At 36.2% G+C, this 26,424-nt stretch overlaps 1 protein-coding gene across 4 annotated transcripts in view; it reads left to right on the top strand.

Moving 5' to 3' along the window:
• cobll1b (cordon-bleu WH2 repeat protein-like 1b) overlaps positions 1–26,424 on the top strand; it is a 123,215-nt gene that overhangs the window by 66,406 nt on the left and 30,385 nt on the right. For 3 of the 4 annotated variants that reach the window (XM_039757514.1, XM_039757515.1, XM_039757516.1), the window contains exons 3-7: positions 2,413–2,620; positions 3,365–3,590; positions 6,476–6,508; positions 10,856–10,947; positions 11,793–12,014. In XM_039757514.1, the coding sequence (XP_039613448.1) occupies positions 2,413–2,620; positions 3,365–3,590; positions 6,476–6,508; positions 10,856–10,947; positions 11,793–12,014 (781 nt within the window). The remainder of the gene's footprint in view (positions 1–2,412; positions 2,621–3,364; positions 3,591–6,475; positions 6,509–10,855; positions 10,948–11,792; positions 12,015–26,424) is intronic. The other variant, XM_039757517.1, reaches the window with a different exon arrangement.

The following is a 26,424-nucleotide window of genomic DNA, read 5'->3' as shown; positions in this document are numbered from 1 at the left end:
TCAAAAAAAACAATTAACATTGTTAACGATCACATTTTTTTTATGTACAAACCGGATTCCAAAAAAGTTGGGACACTATACAAATCGTGAATAAAAACTGAATGCAATGATGTGGAGGTGCCAACTTCTAATATTTTATTCAGAATAGAACATAAATCACGGAACAAAAGTTTAAACTGAGAAAATGTATCATTTTAAGGGACAATTCATGGTGTCAACAAATCCCAAAAAAGTTGGGACAAGGCCATTTTCACCACAGTGTGGCATCTCCCCTTCTTCTTGCAACACTCAACAGACGTCTGGGGACCGAGGAGACCAGTTTCTCAAGTTTAGAAATAGGAATGCTCTCCCATTCTTGTCTAATACAGGCCTCTAACTGTTCAATCGTCTTGGGCCTTCTTTGTCGCACCTTCCTCTTTATGATGCGCCAAATGTTCTCTATAGGTGAAAGATCTGGACTGCAGACTGGCCATTTCAGTACCCGGATCCTTCTCCTACGCAGCCATGATGTTGTGATTGATGCAGAATGTGGTCTGGCATTATCTTGTTGAAAAATGCAGGGTCTTCCCTGAAAGAGATGACGTCTGATTTTTCTGCATTGATGGTGCCTTTCCAGACATGCAAGCTGCCCATGCCACACGCACTCATGCAACCCCATACCATCAGAGATGCAGGCTTCTGAACTGAGCGTTGATAACAACTTGGGTTGTCCTTGTCCTCTTTGGTCCGGATGACATGGCGTCCCAGATTTCCAAAAGAACTTGAATCGTGACTCGTCTGACCACAGAACAGTCTTCCATTTTGCCACACTCCATTTTAAATGATCCCTGGCCCAGTGAAAACGCCTGAGCTTGTGGATCTTGCTTAGAAATGGCTTCTTCTTTGCACTGTAGAGTTTCAGCTGGCAACGGCGGATGGCACGGTGGATTGTGTTCACTGACAATGGTTTCTGGAAGTATTCCTGAGCCCATTCTATGATTTCCTTTACAGTAGCATTCCTGTTTGTGGTGCAGTGTCGTTTAAGGGCCCGGAGATCACGGGCATCCAGTATGGTTTTACGGCCTTGACCCTTACGCACAGATTTTTCCAGATTCTCTGAATCTTCGCATGATGTTATGCACAGTTGATGATGATAGATGCAAAGTCTTTGCAATTTTTCACTGGGTAACACCTTTCTGATATTGCTCCACTATGTTTCTGCGCAACATTGTGGGAATTGGTGATCCTCTACCCATCTTGGCTTCTGAGAGACACTGCCACTCTGAGAAGCTCTTTTTATACCCAATCATGTTGCCAATTGACCTAATTAGTGTTTATTGGTCTTCCAGCTCTTCGTTATGCTCAAATTTACTTTTTCCAGCCTCTTATTGCTACTTGTCCCAACTTTTTTGGGATTTGTTGACACCGTGAAATTTTGAATCAACATATTTTTCCTTTAAAATGATACATTTACTCGGATTAAACATTTGATCTGTCATCTACGTTCTATTACAAATAAAATATTGACATTTGTCATCTCCACATCATTGCATTCAGTTTTTATTGACAATTTGTTTAGTGTCCCAACATTTTTGGAATCCAGTTTGTATTTTAGTTTGAGATAATTTGGAAACTGCAGTTTATTTGAAGAATATTTATGTATTTCTGTTGCAAATTCAAACCACATCAGTATACAGATTGTGAAATAGTACACCCCAAATACCATCACATCCACATACATTAGATGCCATGACAATGGACCCCTGATGGATTTCATTTTAAGTAATTTTAAGCCCATTCCTAATTTATAATGTGCAAAAGTCTAGTATTTATGTACCCTAAACAGTCTTTTTTTTCCTGTGAAAAGTAGCTATTTTTAAGCATCTCCCCAAACAGTGAAACAAGTGAATAGTGTTTTCCTCAATCTTTCCTGTGGCAGGTTTATGACTACAGTGCATCAGTATAATTTGCTCCTCATCTAATATTTGTACAAAAAGATTGTATAGACCTTAATAAAATGTCTTAAATCCTATACGCTTGACACTCTGTGTTCAGTTACTATATCACTTCCACTACTCCTCCAATAAATACATCAGTAACAGAGCAAAGGAACAGGCAGGAATTTTATGTATTGTTGATAAAAATGACTTTGTGTAAATTTTTGGGCACTTTTAAAAAAATAAATAAATGGATTTTGAAATTTCTTTGTAAAATGGTAACATAAAAGAAAACGGGGTGTTTTTGTTTTTTTTTTAAATCTGTAGATGTGAAGTTGCATCCTGAGCAGCTTTAAGGTGTAAACTTTGTCATATAAAACCTTTTACAATATTAAGAGTTCAGACATTCTTAATGAAAGTTAGAAGAAAAGCCAGTCTATTCCTCTTTCATCACTTAGGTCATGAATAAAGTCCTTTTTTTTTTTTTTCTTTTCAGCAAGCCAGTGATGGATGTATTAATTTTCTTGTGTGGGATGTATCATCTGAATCCATCTAGTCATACCATAGAATTAATATCCACTAACAGAAACCAAATTAAATTTAAGCCAAATTCCCTAATAGGCGCACTGGAGGCAGAAAAAATTTTATTAAAGCCAAAAGCAACTGAAGAAAAGAACAAAAAAGCTCTACCAGTAGTGCCTGAGGTAATGTGTTTTTTTTTTTTTCTCCCTTCCATAACTGAATTTTCTTTTTTTTTCTTTTACGTTAATTGGGGTACCAAAGTTGTGCATTGTGTTTTTAAAATGCTATACCTTGGAGAGATGTCATATAGCAATGAGAGGAGAGCATACAAGTTTTAATCTGTTATGAGCTTTAGGAATTGCTGTAAGTCACTATCTGGGGGGGTTTCTTCTGTGAGCCTGGGTTGTTAGCAATTATAAGGGAGCTGGGGACTATGGAGGTGCTAAATGCATTTCTTTTAGTGATAAATATCTAAAGTAAAAAAAAAAAAACAAACATTCTCAGACTTCCACTACTGCTTTTCTTTTTACTCTCAAAGTTTCATGCCTATCTTTTGCTACTCAGTTCTATTATGGGTTGTAGAAGTTACTGTAGATGTTGAGGTTGCTGTGTCTTTAATAACTTGATATTTTCTTTCTGAAGTGCAGCAATTCTCTATTATTGTATAATGCAATAAATAGTAATATTTAAAATAAATTATTTTTTGTGTATTTGTTTTCAGAATATCACTAGAGTATATGCTGTTATCACAACAGTTTATAATATGCCCCTCTGGAAGACTGGTTTCAGATGTTTTTAATGCTATTCTTTGTGCACTTATTTCCATTTTGTATTATCCAAAATTTGCATGTTTGCAGTTGAATCAATAGCTGTCATTTTATAGAGAGAAAAAATGAGTTTAATTTCTTACATTTTTTTTCTTTTAGGTAACTGTTCGCTTAGTAATAAACTATAAAAAGACACAAAAAACAGTTTTAAGAGTTAGTCCTGAGGTTGCTTTGCAAAGCCTGATTCCTGCTATCAGTGAGAAATGTGAATTTGAATCAAAAAACACAGTACTGCTGAAAGATTTTCAGTCAAAGGAAGTGTTGGATTTAACAAAGTCCCTCAATGATTTAGGACTAAGGGAGCTCTATGCACTGGATAGTAGAGGTAAGATTTGCAGTTTTTAACATATTGTGCATTAATAGGTTCGGCACTGGTTTTGCAGGTCTGATTCTCTCTATAATATGCAGTGTGTGTGTATATATGTATATATGTGTATATATAATATTAGCTTAATATCAAACTATTCATGTGGAAAATGTGTTCCATATCATAACATTTTTATTTTAGTTAACTTTCCCTTCTGCAGTGTTTATTCACAGCGTGCTTCTTTCCTTACCATTTACAGGTTTAATCTTAAACTGTTTCTAAAACCATATTCTTTTATTTTTATAACTTGATTAAACAGTGGAAATGTTTTTAGCTAAAGCGCCTTTTTTAACTTTAATAACAACCCCACCCTCTGTCTGAAAGCTTCAACCCACACCCACACACAACCTTTCTCAGTCCTGCCTGCAGCTCTCTCACAGTGTGCTGCATCTCAAAGTATAAAGTTGGTTCCCACAAGTCCAATGGCAGTCCTTCTGGAATGCCTGCCTCTGTATAAACTAGGTGCAGTGTAAATTCAATAAAACCTTTGCAAGGGATGGTACTGTATAGTGTAGTCAATTATTCTCACCTATAAAATCCACCAATATTTGTTGCCACTTGTCACTTTTCAGTTTGTTAATATAAGCTATATTTGTCCTTTGATAATGGTCCATTAGTAACACCTTGAAATTAAGGTCCCTGCCTTACGACTGTTATGTCAGAACTTTTAAATATACTATATAGTGCAAACAATATATTTGATTTGTTTTGTTTTTTTTGTATAAATGACCTTTAAACTTACCTTTACAAAGGTGATGGTCCTTGTTTTTAGCTACATCAGCCAGCACCCACTGTTACATTTCTCTAGGTATTTAGAGCCAAGGATGTTCTAACTGACTGCTGTGTTAGCACACATTCATGCTATTAGTGACTCAGATAATTCTTATTCGATATCCTTTATCCTCCTTCACTACCCAAAAAATCATGTTGTGCTACACAGAGTTAAATTATGTCATATGGGAATGCAGGCCACTACCAAGAAGAAGTGAGAAAACTTCTCAGGGAGAAATGATGCATGACAATTGGGGGGGAAAAAATGCAAGTGGAGATTAGAATAGCTCACGGTCCAGAAGGGTTTTGCCTGTTCTATTCCTGGTTTGGTGACAGAACAATTAAAAATTTTTCAAAAGCTGGTTTTCTCATCTTCATCCAAGGATCAATGACAGAGTACAGAAAAAGCTCACTCCCTAAATAATAAAACCTGAAAATATTATCGTCGCCAAATAATTATGGGGATTACCTTTTGAAACGCTAAAGCTTGTATACTGTGCACAATAGGCAATGGGAAGTGGCACCATGTGTCTTCTGGGAAATTCAGTGTAGGGATACACAAAGATTTGCTGACTTTGGTGGGCCAGCAAACAGCCCTGAACGGCTTCTTTCATCTATCCGAATGCAAAATAATTATGAAAATGGCTATTAATTTACCCACATCCAAAAACAAAGCCATAGGAGAGGAAAGTCAATGCTGCACAGTAACCATTACTGTGGTTATTTCAATAAATACCGTGAACTCCTACCTTCCTAAATTAAGTACAGATCACTGCCACTTGGTTAAGGGAATTAATATTTATGCAGTCAAACACTGGTCACTTAAAAAGTTGATACTTTTAAGTTAACAGGTATAGGAAGGACATATCCAGTCTCTACTTTAATATTCTATATTTTCAATGTGAGTTCTAAATATTTCAACAAAGTCTGCATCACTGTGTTGTTTGTATCTTTGACTGAACTATGCTTTGCTTGTCTGGCATTCTCTTAAAAAGACAAGTTAATTTCCCCAAACACTACATTTGTAGGAAACAATTAGTCATCTGGTGATTATTTGAGAAATTGCAGTTACTTTCAGAAAGCACTTAGTTTGTATTGATGGGATAAAGAGTAAACATGAAACCTATTAACAAGTTAATATCTCCGTATAAGAGGGTTCTATGAACCCAGCTACTGTACCTAATGTACCATCCTAATGTTGTGCCATTTCAGGTTGACTGCAAGCCAGCTGGTGATACCCGAGATTGAGTTTTCATAAGACGCTAAGCATTCTATAGGTTGAATCTAGAAGTGTCGGTACATTTTAAAATGGTGGTGGTTGAAACAAATTTTAAATCCTGTTCTTAAAAAATTAGTTGTATAGCTGTTGTATTTTGAAAATTCAGAGTTGAATGATTTTACTTTCTTTTTCATGTTCTGTAGTGATAAAAACCTTACGCATGTAGAATTTGTTGACAGATCCTGTAATAGACTATTACTGTCTGTTCCGCACATGTGCTGGGAGCAATGAAATGCCTTTGGTATTGTGGGTCTTTGTCTATGGGACAGTCTGCCCCTCTCAATAAGATCAGCTCCCACAAATGATTATTTTAAATCACCATTAAAAATCTTCTTTTATTCCTTTCCTTTTAGGTCGCATTGATAATCTATCTTAAATAACTAGTTTTAACTACAAATATATTTTTTTATTGCTGTTTAATTATTATAGTCCCGCATGTCTTGCTTTTTATCTTTTATAGATATTGCTCTCAGCAGTGGTTTTACTTTTGCCATTTTTTTTTTTTTATCCTTTTATTGTATTACTTATTTTGTGTTGCTTTTTGATATCTGTTAGTGATTTTATTATAAAGTACTTTTGGTCAAATTTTGTTGTTTTAAAAGTGCTATATAAATTTGATTTGATGCTTACCTGTCCGTACTTAGTATACTGATTGTGTACGGTATGAATGTATAAATGTTTATAATGGTCTTTCCCATGTAAAATTGTATGTGGCTTTTTCATTGGTTGCATAATTTATTTGTGCTCTTGACAATAAATTCCATTTAAGTCATTTATTGTGGTTTTTTTACAGGTATTTCTACAGATGTGCAAGTGGTTCAACAAGGTAATATTTATTCATTGGTCTAGTAAATGAACTTTGCATGCAATGCATTTTTTTCCTTTATGAACAAATCAATTGTCGTCTTGTGCTGAAATTCAGAAACCCTCTGATCCAGTTTAGTGAGCATACTTTCGAAACTCTTACACTGTAACCGCATAACAGATGTCTTCATATTGTGATGCTGGTTATTCAGTTAGGTTTAAAAATAACATTTCCTACCACTTTTTTTATTTTTTCTTTCTACGCTTTAGTTAATATTAATAAACAGAGTAGTTCAACCCTTTGTACACCAGTACTACATTGTTTCCATCATGGCTCATGTATATAGTGTCATAGTATGTAAGACATCACAAGCAAAGACATTCTTTGATTTATTATCACAAGAATATGAATAACCCCTTCTGGAAACTCAACTGCAAAATTTCTGGCAGTGCAGGACTGCATGCTGTAGTCTATAACAAACTGTTATGTAGGTGGTACTGTCCAGTAACATTTGCATGAATGCCAGGACCCAAGGTTTCCCAGCAGAAAATTAACCAGAACATTACACTGCTTTTCCCAACTTGGCTTCATCCTATAGTGCATCCTGCTGTAATTTTTTCCTCCCGTAAATGATGCACACACACTCGGCTGTCTACATGATCTCAACTGCTTACACTTGCCCCCTTTTTCTCCTTCCTACATGTCACCTCCAAGAACTGACTATTCACTTGCTCCCTAATAGACCCCATCTCTTGACAGGTGCCATTGTAAGGAGATAATCCACGTTATTCTCTTCACCTGTCAGGGATTTTAATGTTACGGCTGATCTGTGTGTGTGTAACTTAGTCATTTTTTGGACATATATGTATGTATATTTGTAGAAATGTGATTTGTGAGAGTGCATTTTGCCAGTATTTGTTTTGATTTATATTTTATACATGTGTTTATTTATCCATCCATCCATTTTCAAGTCCACTTGATCCAATTCAGAGTCATAGAAACTAGAGACTAGAGTCTATGCCAGAAGTGTCAAGCACAAGGCTGGAGCCAATCTGTTGTTGGCTTATATATTATGTAAAAATAAATAATTTAAGCAGTACATGACATTGTTTTTAGATTGGCCCTTCCTCTTCTGTAATTATAAGTTTATACAGTCATTTTTGCATTTCAGTTTAGTGTGTGAACACTGTACAAAACTACTGTGATTAGGAGTCATTAAAGCTTTTATGTATTTAAGAAAGACTGTTTACTATCCTGTATTAAAAACTAAGTAGTACTGTGCATACAAGGCCATAAAACAGCAGCAGGACTGGCACAATTTCTTTAATCAAGGAGTGCTCTGTAGAGGAAGGAATGCTTTGTATTCCAATTGTCAGTACCAAGTAACGATGGACATACTTTAAATTGAGATGGTATTAGGATATAGCAGGTTAGATATTAGATGGATGGATGAAGTATCCATGTTGTTGTATGTAATTCATTCAGTCCAGAAATGTGATGTTGCAGTTTTGTGACTCATACGTTTTACTTTAATAAATAGATCCAAACTTTTTTGGATATTCACATTAGTGGCTTAACTATATGACTACCCCAAAGAAAGGAAGCTTTCTCACACACAGAATGAGGAGGGTGTTTAGCTGGGATCTGTTAGTTGCACACCCAGGCTATAGATATTCATGAAATAACAAAAGAGAGCATCAACTTGTTACCAAATTTATAGAGAAAGCAGATAACACAAAAAGCTATCAAGTTTATTTTCTTAAAAACAATAAACCAAATTTTAGTAATGGCAAAAAGTAATTATTAGACACTTAGAAAAGAACAAATAAAAATGAGAAAGAAATAGGAACAGTTCACCAGAGCCCATGCCTCCCCATCCAGATGAGCCCAGAAAGGAAAAAAGTGTTTTTGTTTCTGCTTTTTGGCCTCTGAGTCAAATATCATTTAAAGATGGTGAGCTAAAACTATCAGATCTTACCATTTACAAATTAATAGGTTGGATTCTTCATTTATTTTTGTAGCTGAGAGTTCTAAAGTAGTGTATTAAAAAAAAATTCCAACAGGTGCAAGAAGTAAGATCTAAAAAGGCCCAAAGAAGCTATAATAATTTTTGCAGCTAAATTGCCAAAGGTGAATAGATGTTAGGGAGTAATGGCAGCATGAACTCAGATTCTATGTCGTGGTTGAGACGATAGATAATCTGAAATTGGATATGAGGCATGAAGTGCAAGTCAGGAACAATCCTTGGGTGGAGTGCCAGTGTGAACACACACAAGCCAGTTTAACATCTCCAGTCCACTTAACCTGCATGTCTTTGGACTGTGGGTGGGAAACCAGACCACCCAAAGAAAACCCACTTGGACAGGGGGAGAGCATAGAAACCCCACGCAGGGAAGAACCTGTGGTGTGAATCCTGGTCTCCTACTTATAAGGCATCATTGCAACCACTGCACTGCCGCACACATGTGTATTTAAAAATAAATAAATGGTACATGAACATAGGTGGGGGCTGCTAAATAATGATAACCAGACACTTTAAGTATTGATACAAGTGGGACAGCGAAATGGAAGCAGGTTGAATATAAAAAGACATTTTTAGAGAGATGAATATAAAATATACATTTACTCAAAAAGTTCCACCTTCTCAAGGAAAATTTAATATTGGTTTAGTAGAGTGAGTATGTATTGCAGTATACAGAAATGACTTAGGTATATTTAAATCCTTGGCAACACTTATTTAAATTATTCTGAAAGGTCGGTAATAAAAATTCTTAATTATGAAAATTTTGCATCCCTCATTCTATAAACTGTGCTGTAACAAAGCAAAACACTCATGTGGTCCACTCCCTTTTTCCTTCCCTTAACATTAAGTCTTTTCTACTGTTAGAGTACCAGAAGAAATGTCTCTTGTTTCACTTTTAACATCTCCTCCTTCATCATCTAACAACTAGGTTCTTTGTTGCTGACAATTAAAACTGTAAGCTACAATAATGCTAGGAATAATCCGTGTACCTTGGAAGTAAATAAATTTTTTTTTTTATGTTAAATATTCAAAAACAAAAGTAAGAACTTGAACATGTTTGCTGACAGATAGAAGGATAGATCTTTATTTGTCCCCTGGGGAAAATTTGGCTTTTTAAAGAAGCTTGATAAATAAATATACACACAAGTTAATAAAAGGATAAACCGTGAGAAATAAGGATAATGTACCATATGCATGCATTCATGGCCTGAAGGGGTCAAGTTTGATATTTGTCGGTTTGTACTAATTGTAAGGGTTTCTGGAATAGAACCTTTACATAATTTGAGGAGTCCTGCTATGTGGTAGGACCTAAATTTTCACAGATTCTTTTGGGACAGGCACTGGTGCATATGACTTAAACTGGCGACTCACTGACTCGTTTTCCCTACATGATTTGACAGTTCAAAATAGATAATAGGCTGGGACGAGTGAAATCGGGTTAATTTGTTGTAGGATATGGTTGGTTCTTTTCAGAATTCTGCAGTCTGACGCTATGAAAAGGCAACTTAACTGTAGCTGGCATGTGCAGAAATGTGATAATATAAAGGAACTTAATACTTGACATGTACTCAAGCTGTAGAATTTCACTTTTTACAAAGTATTTTATTCTGTTAAACAGATATCTTTGTGTCTAATTTTAGTTGTGAATTTAAGTATAACACTTAATACTTATTAGTTTTACTAAAGGTTCTTCACAAAGTGGCTCACAATAGAGCTTCTGATTTAATTTCCATACTTTAGTATAAGAGAGACTGAGATTTTAAAATTTTTTGTAATCATTGTATTTTTTCTGATAAGTGTTAGTTTTGTGTGCCCTTTTAGTTTGGAATCTCACATTACATTTTGAAGGAAGTAATTGAAAAATGTGATTCGGGCCATTTCACCTTTTGAAAAGCTGGTTTCATAATTAGAGATTAAAGATTATGTGACTACTGAATTTCCCTTTGTGATTTGCATTGTTTTCTCTGTACCGAACAAATGCAGCTACCACAGTACGTGACCAAGTGAGTAGAGTGGAATAGAAAGCCTGGCCACTACTTGTTAAAAAAAAAATGATATAAAAAATTATTTATTTAATATAAAATTTTTTTTTTCTAGGCATCTGTATTAATGACTTGTGAATGTATTAATAACTATTAACCCATATATTGCAAAGATCTTTTGGTTCAACATATATTTAAGTAATTTATTTTCCACGGTGAACCTTTTTTTTTTTTTTTTTTTTTTTGTCCTGTTCATCTAGCCAGGAAAAAAAACCTTTTCTGTTTAGAAGCAAAGATGACATAAATATAATGCATACATAAGAAATTATATTGTGAACATTTGTTGTATTATCATTTTGTAAGATGCAGTCCAAACAAGTCAAGACAGTATTTTAAAGGAGAAAGAAAAAGGATTCTTCAGCATGTTTAGAAGGAGTAAGAAAAGACAGGACCAGGTTAGTTGTTTATGCTAACTGATTGTTGTGTCAGTTTACATTAATAATTTATTTTTGCCTTTGAAATACACCAGATAAATTTAACTTTCTCTTTTTGTACTATAGATGTGTTCTATATTAACATTGCCTTAATTCTAAATACCCTTTTGGAAATACTGTATTTTTAATGTGCAAGAATAAAATAGAGAGAAATCTTTGATATACTGTACATTTAAACAGAGTAATTTTAAGCTGGTATTTCTCAATTATTTAGTGTAGCATACAGTATGTGTTAAACTTTTTAGTGCAATAAAAAATTAAAATTGAAACTCTGCTGTTAATTTGCACATTTTATCTGGATGGTGACCTGTAATATACTCTTGAAGTTGTGGTACTGTTTCCCAAAATAAGTAAAGGGTGCTTCAGCCCTGTTCCTCCCTGCAAAGCTCCATGTCCTCTAGTAGGTTTTGCTTTTGGAGTATTGGAACCTTATTAGCACTTTCAAGACTGAGGTTGTTTTATTTAATTCATATTTGACTGATATAACATGCATGTGAGAGTCCACATTAATGTACATGGCACTGGCTGCTTCTTGGCTTGTTAGTTTTATACGGTACTAATTGTAAATATTTTGAAATGTAAATTATTAGTATACTGATTGATCATATGAAATTAATAGTGGAATCTTGTTAGAAAGTTTTGTCAAGTATTATTGTGGTGTAGTCCTGAGGAACGTTTCTTGGAAGTGTTTTTTTTTTTTTTTTGTTTTTTGATTTGTTTATATATGGATGTAAGGATTCTATATATAGTGCATAAACATTAATCAAATGGGTGACTAGAATGTAAGGTTTACAATTTATTTAAAGGTTGCAAGTGCTCCAGCATCACCAGCAATTCAACAGAGGCCTGGCAGCATGACCTCTTTAAGTGCCAATGTTTCTACCTTTTGCTCAAACACACTCCCTTCTGAAAGGCCAAAGAAAAGACAGGCTCCGCTTCCTCCAATGGCAGCATCACAGAGTATGCCTAAGGACCTGAGCAGCATGCAGGCCGACCCGCTGCTCAACTCGCAACCTGAAAGTAAGCAGGTTAGTTCACGTTTTCTTTCTTCAGTAATATAATAGATGTTTTTCAATTTTACACATTTTTAGTGGGACAAAATCTATTCTAATAACAATGATGATAAATAATACATTTTATTATTTATATCACACCTTTAAGATATCAACCAATTCTGAATACACTGTGAAGGGAAAAACTTGGCAGAAATAAATTGAACACTTGAGCATTGAAACCCTAAAGTGAAAAAAGTTATAGTAGTATTTAGGTTAAGTCAATAACAAAAACTATTTAAAAAAAAAGAAAAGTAAAAAGTGTAATTGCACAGAAGAAGAAAATTAAACACTTTGAAATGAAAGTGGTACATGTAAGAACTATGAACTATTTGTAACCCAGGGTAGCTCTAAAAATCTCACACAATCAGTACTTCAGTAATAGCTTAATCCTAATATTGCAGTAATTAATGCAGGTATAGGGTAAAATATTTCTGTTGTAAAAGATTAGGTTGTTTTACACAGCTTTACCGTTATTCCTGACAGCTATTCTAACGACATTCCTCAGAGATTTGCAGCCTGAAGTTCAGTCAGGAGTTTCCGATTAATATTGAATGTATGCAAGCAGTATATTACAGGGATCCATTCTTATATCAGCGCTGTGATTTGGGCAGCAGAACTCCGCTGGTAAAACAGCTTCACAGTGGAGGGCAGTCACCTTCATCATAGTTTGAACACGTAAATACATTTTCAAGAACTGTCAAATTATACCACACTAATATCTTTTTATTTATTTTTTTTTAAGCATGGAGATAGATATATAGATATATAATATTAGATATATACACACGTGGACAAAATTGTTGGTACCCTTCAGTCAATGAAAGAAAAACTCAAAATGGTCACAGAAATCACTTTAATCTGACAAAAAAATAATAAAAAAAATTCTATGAAATTTAACTAATAAAAGTCAGACATTGCTTTTCAACCATGCTTCAGCAGAATTAATAAAAAAAAACTCATGAAACAGGCCTGGACAAAAATGATGGTACCCCTAGAAAAGACTGAAAATAATGTGACCAAAGGGACGTGTTAATCCAAGGTGTGTCCACTAATTAGCATCACAGGTGTCTACAATCTTGTAATCGGTCAGTGGACCTATATATAGGGCTCCAGGTAGTCACTGTGTTGTTTGGTGACATGGTGTGTACCACACTCAACATGGACCAGAGGAAGCGAAGGAAAGAGTTGTCTCAGGAGATTAGAAAGAAAATTATAGACAAGCATGTCAAAGGTAAAGGCTATAAGACCATCTCGAAGCAGCTTGATGTTCCTGTGACTACAGTTGCACATAATATTCAGAAATTTAAGATCCATGGGACTGTAGCCAACCTCCCTGGACGTGGCCGCAGAAGGAAAATTGATGACAAATCAAAGAGACGGATAATACGAATGGTAACAAAAGAGCCCAGAAAAACTTCTAAAGAGATCCAAGGTGAACTTCAAGCTCAAGGAACATCAGTGTCAGATCGCACCATCCGTCGTTGTTTGAGCCAAAGTGGACTTCATGGGAGACGACCAAGGAGGACACCATTGTTGAAAACAAATCATAAAAAAGCCAGACTGGAATTTGCCAAACTACATGTGGACAAGCCACAAAGATTCTGGGAGAATGTCCTATGGACAGATGAGACAAAAATTGAACTTTTTGCCAAGGCACATCAGCTCTATGTTCACAGACGGAAAAATGAAGCATATCAAGAAAAGAACACTGTCCCTTCTGTGAAACATGGAGGAGGCTCTGTTATGTTCTGGGGCTGCTTTGCTGCATCTGGCACAGGGTGTCTTGAATCTGTGCAGGGTACAATGAAATATCAAGACTATCAAGGGATTCTAGAGAGAAATGTGCTGGCCAGTGTCAGAAAGCTTGGTCTCAGTCACAGGTCATGGGTCTTGCAACAGGACAATGACCCAAAACACACAGCTAAAAACACCCAAGAATGGCTAAGAGGAAAACATTGGACTATTCTAAAGTGGCCTTCTATGAGCCCTGACCTCAATCCTATTGAGCATCTTTGGAAAGAGCTGAAACATGCCGTCTGGAAAAGGCACCCTTCAAACCTGAGACAACTGGAGCCGTTTGCTCATGAGGAGTGGGCCAAAATACCTGCTGAAAAGTGCAGAAGTCTAATTGACAGTTACAGGAATCGTTTGATTGCAGTGATTGCCTCAAAAGGTTGTGCAACAAAATATTAAGTTAGGGGTACCATCATTTTGTCCAGGCCTGTTTCATGAGTTTATTTTTTAAATAATTCTGTTGAAGCATGGTTGAAAATCAATGTCTGACTTTCATTGGTTAAATTTCATAGAATTTTTATTTATTATTACTTTTGTCAGATTAAAGTTATTTCTGTGACCATTGTGAGTTTTTCTTTCATTGACTGAAGGGTACCAACAATTTTGTCCGTGTGTGTGTGTGTGTGTGTGTGTGTATATATATATATATATATATATATATATATATATATATATATATACACACACACACACGCAGATGTACACACTGAAAAAGAAATGTCAACTGCAGACCGTACAGCTGAATGGAATATGCAATGGATAGTCTGTTTTTGTTCCAAAGTTCCAAGAGATCACTTTATTACTTCAATAGACTATTGGTGTCTTTTGCAAATGCAATGAGGCATTAGCTAAAATATATAATATACCAGAAAAGGCGATATCCCTCCCATAGTGATTACGGCGTACAAGAATCACATGAGACAAAATATCTTTTAGCTTACATAAATAAGACACTTGGATAGATGCTATTCTAGCTTCATTGCTATGATTATTAATTGTTCTTAACTAGTATTATTGCATAATTGTTCATTCACTATCTGTTATCCTCCCCAACTTCACTATCAGATGTTCTATTCCAAGTTACCAATTTACAAGTTCACATCATTGATAAATCATGCATATCCTCATACCTTTGAGCCCTTCTTATAATAGTTTCAAGTATTTCCTAGACTTGCTATATATATATATATATATATGCCTTGTCCAACCCAGTGGTTTGTTAACAAAGTCTCTTGATTGGTAACTTTGCAGATCCGTCTGAACAAAGTGTGACTGCTTCAAGGCACTACACATGGTGACTGTCCCTTTTAGCAGAGGTTCACTTCCCTCTAAGCTTGCACTGTATTCAGTGGTCATTCATGGGAGCCTTCAACAGCTGTCACAAATCTGAGTAGCTGGACTTGCAATCTTTCTTTAGTTCTTTACTCCGTTCCCTCTGGAAAGCAAGTATAAGATTTTTAAAAGACAAAATCTGTAAGATTTTATAACAGATCACACTGAGCATTAACTTAATACATTGATGCAATTTATTATTTGTTCAATAGACAACTTTTATGCTTATAACACTTTTCATGAAATTCAGATTTGAAAATTCTTCTCTTTAACTGACCATGTTACAAGCTATTCTGAGATATTAAACACGCATCTGCCACCCCAGACTCTGAATAAAAATAATTTATTCGTCTTTTATTTTCTTTTCTAGATTCTAAACTCTGCTTCATGTCCAAGTAGAATTACTTAGCTAAAGCAGAAATTCGTTCACTAGAGAACAGACAATCAACCTTCACTCGTTTCAGTCATTTCTACACACAGTATTTGGCAATTGCTTCATTCTTTCACATGTATTCACATACTCACGTTCTCTTTACAACAATACTTCATTCACAGGTGTCTTTTCTGCGACAACAAGAAAATCCACGCGCGAGGAAATCACGCAGCACAATTCCACAACAAGAAAGTGTTCCCAGAAAAGTTATGCGGTCACAAAGAATATTCTGACTTAAATGCTTCATTTCACAGATAAGGCTTTGCTTGTAACACGTGGACGCTTGTATTTTTGCAGTTTGCTTGTCTGCCTGCCGCAACTAATGAGCTAAATGCCCAACACGGCATTTATTGTAATAGGTGCCATTCCCAATACAGGGGTCCTCGAAACTTAAAAGTCCAACCTTACAATGTCATGACATACGCACTGTGCCGAGTTTGACAAGTTCTTGTCTTTTGATGGGATAAATTAATCGGCCAGGCATCATTCCCATAAAAACCAAAAAAATATATCAATTGAGCGTGAGTGTTTTGGATTACGCTGTTAGCATCATACTTACAGACTTACAGGGACAAAATATCTTTTAGCTGAACTAGTTTGGTTGCGGCCATTTTTCCGTGCTGGGAGGTTTCAACACACCTGGTGTCGGCAAGCCTCGAAGGGTCTGCATATGAGTGAGGGAGTTCATGTGCTTACATGTCGATTCTCATTCTCCCAAGAACTACAGTAGTTTTGTTGCATGCCGTGAAAATATGCCACAGTGTGTGAGTGAGTCCAGATACAGAGTCAAACTTACAATGTCGCTCACTCCCATAAAACTTAAAAAATCATTGGGAACTAGTTTGGTTGCGGGTGGCGAAAGTGCGCAGTGTTTCGAACTTATGCCATTAGCGTCGTGCTTACAGACTACGTGGGCAAACTAGTTTGGTTAAGCGCAGTGGAAGGATACGCAGTAACACAGCAAGGGAGTTGGCAAACTTGTTTGGTTGCACGCGGAGGAAGTGTTCTATTTGTGTTGCTTTGTTTGGCAACTTTTTGGCCCTTATCATGGCTCCTAAACGAAAGTCAGAGGCTTCAGATGGTAGTGTTTCGAAGAAGAGGAAAGCCATCACGATGGAAGTGAAATTAGACATTGTAAAGAGATCAGAAGGGATAAAGGTAAGGAATTTATTTTTACACATTTTTTGTCATTTTTTCTGTTACTACAGTACCGTGTACAGTACAGTATATTTATGTCCTTTTCCTTTTTCTGTGGCTTAGATGTGTTTTTATATTCTAGATTATAATTTTGCAAATGTGTTAGGATAGGTAAGTGTTACCTAGGGTGTGTTTCGACTTACACCAAAATTTGGGTTACATCACTGTTGTAGGAACGGAACTGTGTTGTAACCTGAGGACCCCCTGTATATTTTTGTTTGTTTGGATATCATTAACTTTGTTCAGAGAAAATGATGCATTAGTAGTTACTCTATTTAAATATTGTAGAGAGCATTTTATAGCATTCTTTTCAAATAAGTACTAACAGCAATCAAAAATATGTGTTAAATATTACTTTGTAACAGCAGCTTGCTGCATTAATATATTCTAGACGTATTACAAGTTTATCTGCAGTTGTTCTGAATTAGTACTGTGATGTCTCTTAACATGTAAGTCAGTCATTCATTATCCAACCCGCTATATCCTAACACACTGTTATGGCGGTCTACTGGAGCCAATCCCAGCCAGCACATGGTGCAAGGCAGGAACAAACCCCGGGCAGGGCACCAGCCAACCGCAGGGCACACCCACACACCAAGCACACACTAGCAATAATTTAGGATTGCCAATGCACCTAACCTGCATGTCTTTGGATGGTGGGAGGAAACCCACGCAGACACGGGGAGAACATGCAAACTCCATGCAGGGAGGACCCGGGAAGCGAACTCAGGTCTCCTAACTGCAAGGCAGCAGTGCTACCACTATGCCACCGTGCTGTTCTCTCTTAACATGTTTAGTCATATAGTAAAAAAAAAGAGTTTTTCGGTTGTCCTATTGTTTGCATGGACCTTTCTTCATGTACTCTGGTTTTCCTCCTATATCCCAAAGACTTCTGCTTTAGGTTAGTTGGCAGTTCTCGCATGGTGACAAGTTTAGACAGATTATGGGGGTGCGATTAGTGGGATTAATATTTGTACCTGATGCCATCAGGGTAGGCTGTGGTCTGTCATCATTCAGGATTGATTGCGGATGTGGAATACAGAGTGCATTATAACTATTGCCCTCCTATTCATAATGGTATCAAGTGTAGAATGCTTTGAAAATCGCCTTGCCACTGTGATTCCCCTTCAGCCATCCATAAATCTGTTTTATGACTAACTATAACCAGTTTAGACTGATGAGGAGCTAAAGTTTTTAATGTGGTGGCATTAGGCAGACGTAAGTGACAAGCCATCAACACTAGCACCTTCCATCTCACTTATACAAGAATGATTCAGTGGGCAGGAATCCAATGCTCTTCTGTACGAAATGCTTAACTTTACGTACACTGTGATAATGTATTTTAACTCCCTGCTTTACTAGTCTTCTAGAAGACCATGTATTTGTCACTCACTCTTTTATTACTCATGACATCTTTGATAGAGTACACTATTACACTGCAATTTTTAAAGCAAGCAAAGTGTTCAAACTAGTAAGCAACTTCAGTTGTTTTGCCAATTTGTGCCTTCAAATATGTAGATAAAATATACTAGTAATTATACTAGTGTTTGCAAAGCGACAGGATGTTAAAAAGATTAGAGAGATGTATAAATGCCAAAAGTTTCACACTTGGCATGTGATAATGCTTAGATAAATGCTTTATAAAAATCAAACAAATAAAGTAAAACATCCTTTTCAGCAGTGGTTAAAGGTTTGTGAACAGTACATAAAGTTATCTTGAATTTTTTTAATGTCGCATTAAATAATATTGAACATATTTCTCTGCTTGTGCTCAGGCAGTTGAAATTATTAAATGTCAGTGAAGCACATTGCTTTATTTTGAATTGCCAAAATAATTATGCTTCTGATTGATTTGTCCCTTATTAATCAAAGACACAATTTTATCTCCCAAATTATTAACTTTTACTCTTTTATGTCTGTAGTACTAGGGTGTTGTACCACATTAGCCATTATGAATGTAGAGAAAAGCCAAGCAAAATGACACCTTTTATGAAGAAGTTGCCTCGAAAGCTTCCATATTGTAATCTTTTTAGTTAGCCTATAAAAGGTGTCATTTTGCTTGGCTTTTCTTAATATTTACTCTCTAAACAGAAAGTGGACGTATACCAGTTGGCCGTCTTCATTTCCGGATCTCTAATTCAAATGTAATTTCTTGAATTTCAGTAAAAGCACTCTCTTTTAAAGTACAAATGGATCAACATCAACTGGCATAAAGCTAACTCGGTTCTCCACAATAAGAACGGTATATCCACGTTCAAACATGGTACTAGTGTAATGATTTGGGGATGCTTCAGGGCCTAGGCAACATCCCATAATTAAGGGAAGTGCAAATTCAGCTCCGTAAGAGAAATTACTGAAGGAGAATGTCCTGTCATCAGTTCGTGATCTGAAGCTTAAGCACACTTGGGTGTGCTGCAGGACAATGATCTGACACAAGAGCAAGTCCACCCTTGAATGGCTTAAAAAAAATAAATAAATGAAAATACAGTTTTAGAGTGGCCTAATCAAAACTCTGACTTGAACGCCATTCAGATGTTGTGGCAAGACTTTAAATGGGGAGTTTATTGTCAAAAACCCACCAGTGTGGCTGAATTTTAAACAGTGCTCTAGAGCAAAGTGGGCCAGAATTTCTCCAGAGCAATGCCAATTACTTTTTCATGTGGTTCATATTGGTGTTAGTGAACTTTTTTTGCCTTCAATAAATCAAATGGTCATTAAAAAAGTGTATTGTTTGCTCCGGTTATCTTTTATATTAAATTTGTTTGGAGATCAGAAACAATTAGGTGTTTGAGTACATAAAAATTTGAGAAGTCAGAAAGGGGCAAATACCTTTTTATGACACTGTAATTGTTGTAATATAAGCATGGTTAACAGTGTGATGGTATTTCAGCAGGTTAAGAATTAAAGCTGCTTGAGTTAACAAAGTCAAATGTTATAGGCATGATCCAAAATGCAGCTTCACATGGTCCAGATTAAAGGTTAAAGGATTAATGTATGCAGGAATTTGAGGTATTTTAATTTTCACTGCATACTGTAAAGTCATTTTGTGAAAATTGACCTAATTGTTTTGAAAGGGGGAAGAATTTTTTAGATTTACCATGATTTCTGTTAGATGAAATCATTAAAAATGCTTCTGTCTTTGTGTGACATGGTGTGGCTACTAAAATGTCATGCAGTTTGCTGTTAAAAGGAGCATTGCAAATGTCAAACATCATTATAGTTTCTGTCAGTATTTCTATTACCCAAATTATAGCTCAGAAGGCAGCAACTTTTTCAGTTCATGCTTACCAAAGAAAGAGGATGAACAATTTGATGTCTGGTTTGTGGATCTGAAATATTATGTTATATAAATATTATGTTTACCTCTTTATTAAGTTGCTTTGAATAAAAACATCTGCAGAGCAAAGAAATAAATGTAACTAAAAAGGTGAAAATTGTATTTAACACCACCTTGTATTTTTTCTATACATTTCTTTTAAATCAAATAATTTATTTGGAGTTGGACAGTGGGTTATTTTGAAGCTCAGTGTGTTTGCAGCATTTGGGTGGGTTTCCTCTGCATACTAGAGCAGAGGCTGTCAAATTCAATCCTTAATAGCTACTATGGCAGGAAGTTTTCTTCCAGTTGAATTCTGTATTTAATTTGGACTCCTGCAGTAATTAAGCAAGCTGTCATTTTCCATCTTTGGTGTTGATTATTAAACTGTTTTCTTTTTGTATTGGCGTCGTGATGTGAGATTTTGCATATAAGTTGATAAATATTTTGTATGTCTTTATTTGTAACTTCGGCGAAGCAATGTAATATTAGTGTTCCATTATGTGAGAAGCATTCATGTTTACAACCCCCCTCCCCCCACCAGGAATTGGTCTCTTTGAATTTTTACGACAGAGTTGGTGCCTTAAACCAGTTTGACAAGTGTTTCTCTGCTAAAGTCTCTCCCTTCAACCCCTGCAAGAAAGCCAGGCTGCCTAACTGCCAAGCTTTACCTTAACATTTGGTTTGGAGGGTCGGTGTGAAGGTGTTCTATCCCCCCCATTGGTCTGAAGTACAGGGAGGCATTGGGTTACGATACAGTTCCGTTCCTACAACAGTGATGTAACCCGAAACACACCCTAACCTAAATCACTCACCTATCCTAACACATTTGCATCTAGAACATAAAAATCCAAATAAGCCACAGAAAAAGGAAAAGTACATAAATATACTGTACTGTACACTGTACTGTAGTAACAGAAAAAATGTGTCAAAAGTAATCCTTACCTTTTATTCCTTCTCACATCTCGATTTTTTTTTTTTTTTAAGTTTTTATGGGAGTGAGCGTTGTAAACTCGAAATGTATGTCGAGACAACATAACCCGAGGACCCCTTGTATGGCTGTTTGGAACTGGCTTGTATCAGAAGCCTTTAAGTACCACAACGCCCTATTAGCTGTAGGGGTTGGGCAGAACATCTATAAAATTTGCTTGGTTAACCTCACACTCTCTCTCTTACTAACATCTGATGAAGCATCTCACACCATCCTGATGAACTGAAAGGACAACACAATGGAGAGCATGGCTCAGCAGCCATATTGAAACAGGCGTGCGGCGAGCCGACCACAAATGATACGTTAAGTAACAAACAATTTTGTGTACCGCCTGAAACTACACATCATCATTTAATCAGGTTATATGGTTGCCAATATTCAAATGTACTTTGCATATTGTTATTATTTCTGAATATTATCTATAATACATTGTTTAAACTATAACTTAACTCCTGCTTCTCTTTTACTACACCTAATTGCCTGAGGTTATAGATGTAGAAGGGATGGTTGGGGAAAAGTTATATACTATAATACCTCATAAACAGTGGTAAGTCTGGGAGATTTGAGGCGTTCTGACAAAGGCTACATACAGTGGAACCTCGGTTCACGACCATAATTCGTTCCAATTTGGTCGTGAAACGAAGCAATTTCCCCCATAGGATTGTATTTAAATACAATGAATCCGTTCCAGACCGTATAAACTGTATGTAAATATATTTTTTTAAAGATTTTTAAGCACAAATATAGTTAATCACACCATAGAATGCACATCGTAATAGTAAACTAAATGTAAAAACATTAAATAACACTGAGAAAACCTTGAACAACAGAGAAGACTAACATTGCAAAAGTTTGCGCTATAGCCTTACGACCCGATCGCTGTAAACACTTTTTTAAATGAGTTTTATGCACAGGGGAAAAAAAGGAACATTTAAACAAACCCGAACTTTATTTAAAAACCAACCACAAGCAACCAAGAAAGTAACATTGCAGGAGTTCACGCTATAGCCTTACAACCCGATTGCTGTAAGCACTTTTTTTTTTTTAAATGAGTATTAAGCACAGGGGAAAACATGGAACATTTGAAAAAAGAGAAAAGTAACATTGCAACAATTCACGTTATGAACCGAAAAATGAACATTTGAAAAATTCGTAATATAAAAACTAAAAATAAACCACCAAGAAAACTAACCTTGCCTGAGTCGAGTTCTGGCATGAAATGAGGAGGAACTGGGTGGAGGGAAGGTTACAGTTTTGAGGGAGAGTCTGGTGATGTTTTCCTTCAGGTGTTTTCTCTGTTGTGATTTCTTGGGTTTCTGTTTTTTTTAGCTGTTTAGCTGGTGGATCAGACTTGGAGGGTGTGCCGGTGCATTGTCCATTAGAAGAAGGCATTTTTTAGGCAGGTTATTCTCTTTGAGATATCGCTTCATGGCGGGAGCGAAAGCCTCATGCAGCCATTCCACATCACGGGCAGTCTGGCTTTGTTTACATTGTGCTGCTTGAAAGCACGAGGGTTCTCAAATTGGTAAACGAGTAGCAGCTTGATTTTTACATTGCCACTAGCGTTCGCACGCAGCAAAATGGTTAACCTGTCCTTCATTGGTTTATGGTCGGGCATAGCCTTCTCTTCCTGGGTAATGTAGGTCCTCTTCGGCATCCTCTTCCAGAACAATCCGGACTCGTCGCAGTTGAAGACGTTGCGGGATGTAGCCTTTGTCCTCCACTAATTTTGTGAAATTTTTCACAAATTCTTTCGCAGCTTCAGCGTCAGAACTAGCAGTCTCTCCATGCCTTACCACACTATGAATGCCACTTCTCTTGTGAAACTTTTCAAACCATCCTCTACTGGCTTTAAATTCCTCACTTTCGCCACTCGTAGATGGATAGTTTTGCAGCAAATCGCCATGAATCTTCCTGGCATTCTCGCATAACATCGCCTCGCTTATGCTATCCTCTGCAAGTTGCTTCTTGTTGAGCCACACTAGCAACAGTTTTTCCACCTCTTCCAGCACTTGAGGCCTCTGCCTGGTTAATGCTGTAACTCCTTTTGCAACATCAGCTGCTTTAATAGATTCTTTCTGCTTTAGAATATTCGAAATCGTAGATTTTGACTTCTTGTACTCGGCGGCAAGATCAATTTCTTTCTTTACTTCGATTTCAGTTTTCTTCAAAACTTTCTTCTTACCACTCTTGACTTGCTTAGAAGCCATGGTTAACTGCAAAAGCACACAAAATACTGTAGAGCACAAAGAGTTCACAAGTAAAGCATGCACATCTGACTGAGAACAATGAACAGGGAGAGGCTGAACACATGCTTAAATACAGTAATCGGCACGTACGAACCGGAAGGGAAATGAAATAGAGCACAAAGAGTTCACAACGAAAGCATGCACGTGCAAGCACGCACGTCTGGCTGAGAACAATGCAACACGTGCGGAAATCATTGGCGTGCACAAACCGAAAGGGAAACTGGCTTGTTCGTATACCAAGTGTGTGGTCGTGAACCGAGGCAAAAGTTTGGCAAACTTTTTGGTCGTGAACCGAGTTGTACGTGTACCGAGACGTTCGTGAACTGAGGTTCCACTATATTAATAATACAAAATGGGAAGTAGAGCAATATATTACTCTAACAAGACAAAACAATTGGAAAATAGAAATATTTGTGTTTGGTTTTAAGATTTTTATTTTCCTCCGTGGTTTTCATCCCTGCCTTTCCAGGTGTTCACGCCATTTACTAATGAGCACATTGGTGGGTATGACACTAAAGCAGCTGTAGCCATTCAATGTCATTTTCCTGGGTGTCTATTCTGATCATTGTTTAATTGTAATTACTAAATTACAAATAAGGGAGTAAACTCAACAGGAAAGTAGGAAAAGGTTAAAGTTAAGGAAAAATTTCAAATATTTAAACATTTCTTATAAATGTTAATCTTTTACTATTCTTTTCCAAATGCAGAATAAAAGTAGGAAAGAAGTTTGAAATTATCTGCTTGGTATAATATCTTGGTGTGTTTGGGGACTAACGTATGTTCCTATTACGAGCCTCATTTACTCAGTTGAGTTTTATGCTCAGATTGAATTTTCCTATTTTGACAGTTTACATTAAGAAGTACAAGTGACCTGTATCTTAACTGTAATGTGAATGCATCTGTCCTCTGAAACGGTATGCATGTGCACATTGACATGTTTGTGCAGAATCCTCTGTGTCACCAACAACAAACAAACTTCAATTTTGTGAGATGGCTCATGGCATTAAAACCGCAATGGTGGGACTGTGAGTGTTGTCACAGCTGTAGCTCTGCTCCATTGTTGTTTTACCACACTGCCAGTGCTGGTTGATAATGATAGCGCTCAACCCATGTGTATAGGTGAAAAAACCACATGAATTCCAGTCTGACTGTTCTCATTCATGTTTTGCTTGGGCACAAATCACATACATATCAAATTTGGGACCACCTATGAAAGAGAATCAAATCTGATTTGATAAAATCAAATTTCTGTGCCCACACATCACTGAAATCATCAGATTTGTGTCACCTCAGGCAAACAATTTGAGTCACTTCAGCCTGGTTATGTGAACATAGTCTTTCGTAATTGTTTATAAAGTTGGTGCATTTTAAATTTTTTAATTTTACTTTTCCAAGGAGACCATTAACCACATTTTTTATTTAATAAATATTTTTATAACAATGAGTCTTACCCAAAAATGCCAGCAATAATAGAATGTAATGCAATTACATTATTAGTATAGTGTGCATGTTCTGCTAATAGCATTTTACAGTGTCACATAGTTAAACTTAGCCGAGAGAGGCTTGAAGTGCTTGACATAGCTTTACAGACCGGAGATATGGCTAATCGTTTTTTTATTTATTTTTTTTATTTTTAAGTATCAAATTTGTGAAATAAGTGCCCGGTCAAAATTTAAAATCTTTGTTGAATTCTCAAACTAAAATCATTGGCTGTAGTGAACCAGGATGAATAGCAGGTCATTGAGATGCTTTGCCGATTTAAATTATAGTGTCAGTTATATGCTGAGTTATTATAATTTGCTCATAATGTAGCCATGGGTTTGTTTTTAGTGTAATGTGAATACTGAGTACACATTTATTTACTCTGTGCTTCTACAGCCATGTTTACATAGCTTCTTATTTCATTCAGTTCTACACAAGTGATTCTTTTGTTCCATGCCAGTGCACCAAAAAAAAACATCAGACAATTAAACCATTAGATCAAGTATAAGTAAAAAGACTTGCTGACCGTGAAAGTGATTGGAATAAAAACATACAGCCACAGTATGCTTCCACAAGTGAACTTAAGAATGACTGAACTAGTGCAAAGAATTGATGTTAAATCAATTACAAGGTCAAATACGATTTGTTACAGATTAGCATAAGAGTGGTGGCATGGCCTTCTGCACTGAGCTGATTCTTACCTTGATCCCAAAGCTGCAGAGAAGTTGCAGTTTAATAACTGTAATCACACAACATTCCATACAAATAGGTCAATTTTTACAAAAATAGTATTGAAAACAAATCAACCCCCACCCCTGAGAAAGAGAGCATGGCCAGCAGAGTAAAACTTAAAGCTAGTAAAAATAAGTAAATAGATTAATTAATAAGTGAATAAAGATAAATGGAGAAAGAAAAGAAATTAGGAGAGACTCTGCTTCCTCAGTGCTTTTAAAGCTTATTCTAAAATGTTTTTGATCAGATCCTTCCAGGTTTTGAAAAAGTTCTGCACAGATCCTCTAAATGAGAATTTGATTTTTTCCAGTTTCAAATAGTATATAACATCAGCTACCCACTGACTTAAAAGAGGAGAGTTAGGATTCTTCCAGTTGAGCAAAATAAGTGTACATGCCAATAGTGTAGTAAGGGCAATCACAGTTTGTTTGTCCTTCTCCACTTTAATCTCATTTGGAGCCCACCAAACACAGCTGTTAATGGGTTAGGAGGGATTGTGACACCCAGGCTGTCTGATAGGCTATTAAAAATTTTTGTCCAGAATGATGTTAATTTGGTGCAGGCCCAAAACATGTGACCCAGTGAGGCTGGAACTTGATTGCAGCGTTCGCAGGTTGGATCTTGCCCTGAAAACATTTTGGAAAATTTTAAACGAGACAGATGTGCTCGATAATTTATAATTTTTAGATGAATAATTGTATGCTGTGCACATATGGAGCTTGGGTGAATTCTCTGAATTGTTACTTTCCACTCATTTTCTGAGATTTTGAGTGAGATATCCTTTTCCCACTTGCAGTTTAATAACTATTTAGTCATAACTGCACTATAATTTAAGGTCTGTGCCCTTACAAATGTGC

This window comes from Polypterus senegalus, chromosome 6, assembly GCF_016835505.1.
Source record: "Polypterus senegalus isolate Bchr_013 chromosome 6, ASM1683550v1, whole genome shotgun sequence".
Classification (NCBI taxonomy): domain Eukaryota; kingdom Metazoa; phylum Chordata; class Cladistia; order Polypteriformes; family Polypteridae; genus Polypterus; species Polypterus senegalus.
This window is presented reverse-complemented; position numbering and strand designations above follow the sequence as displayed.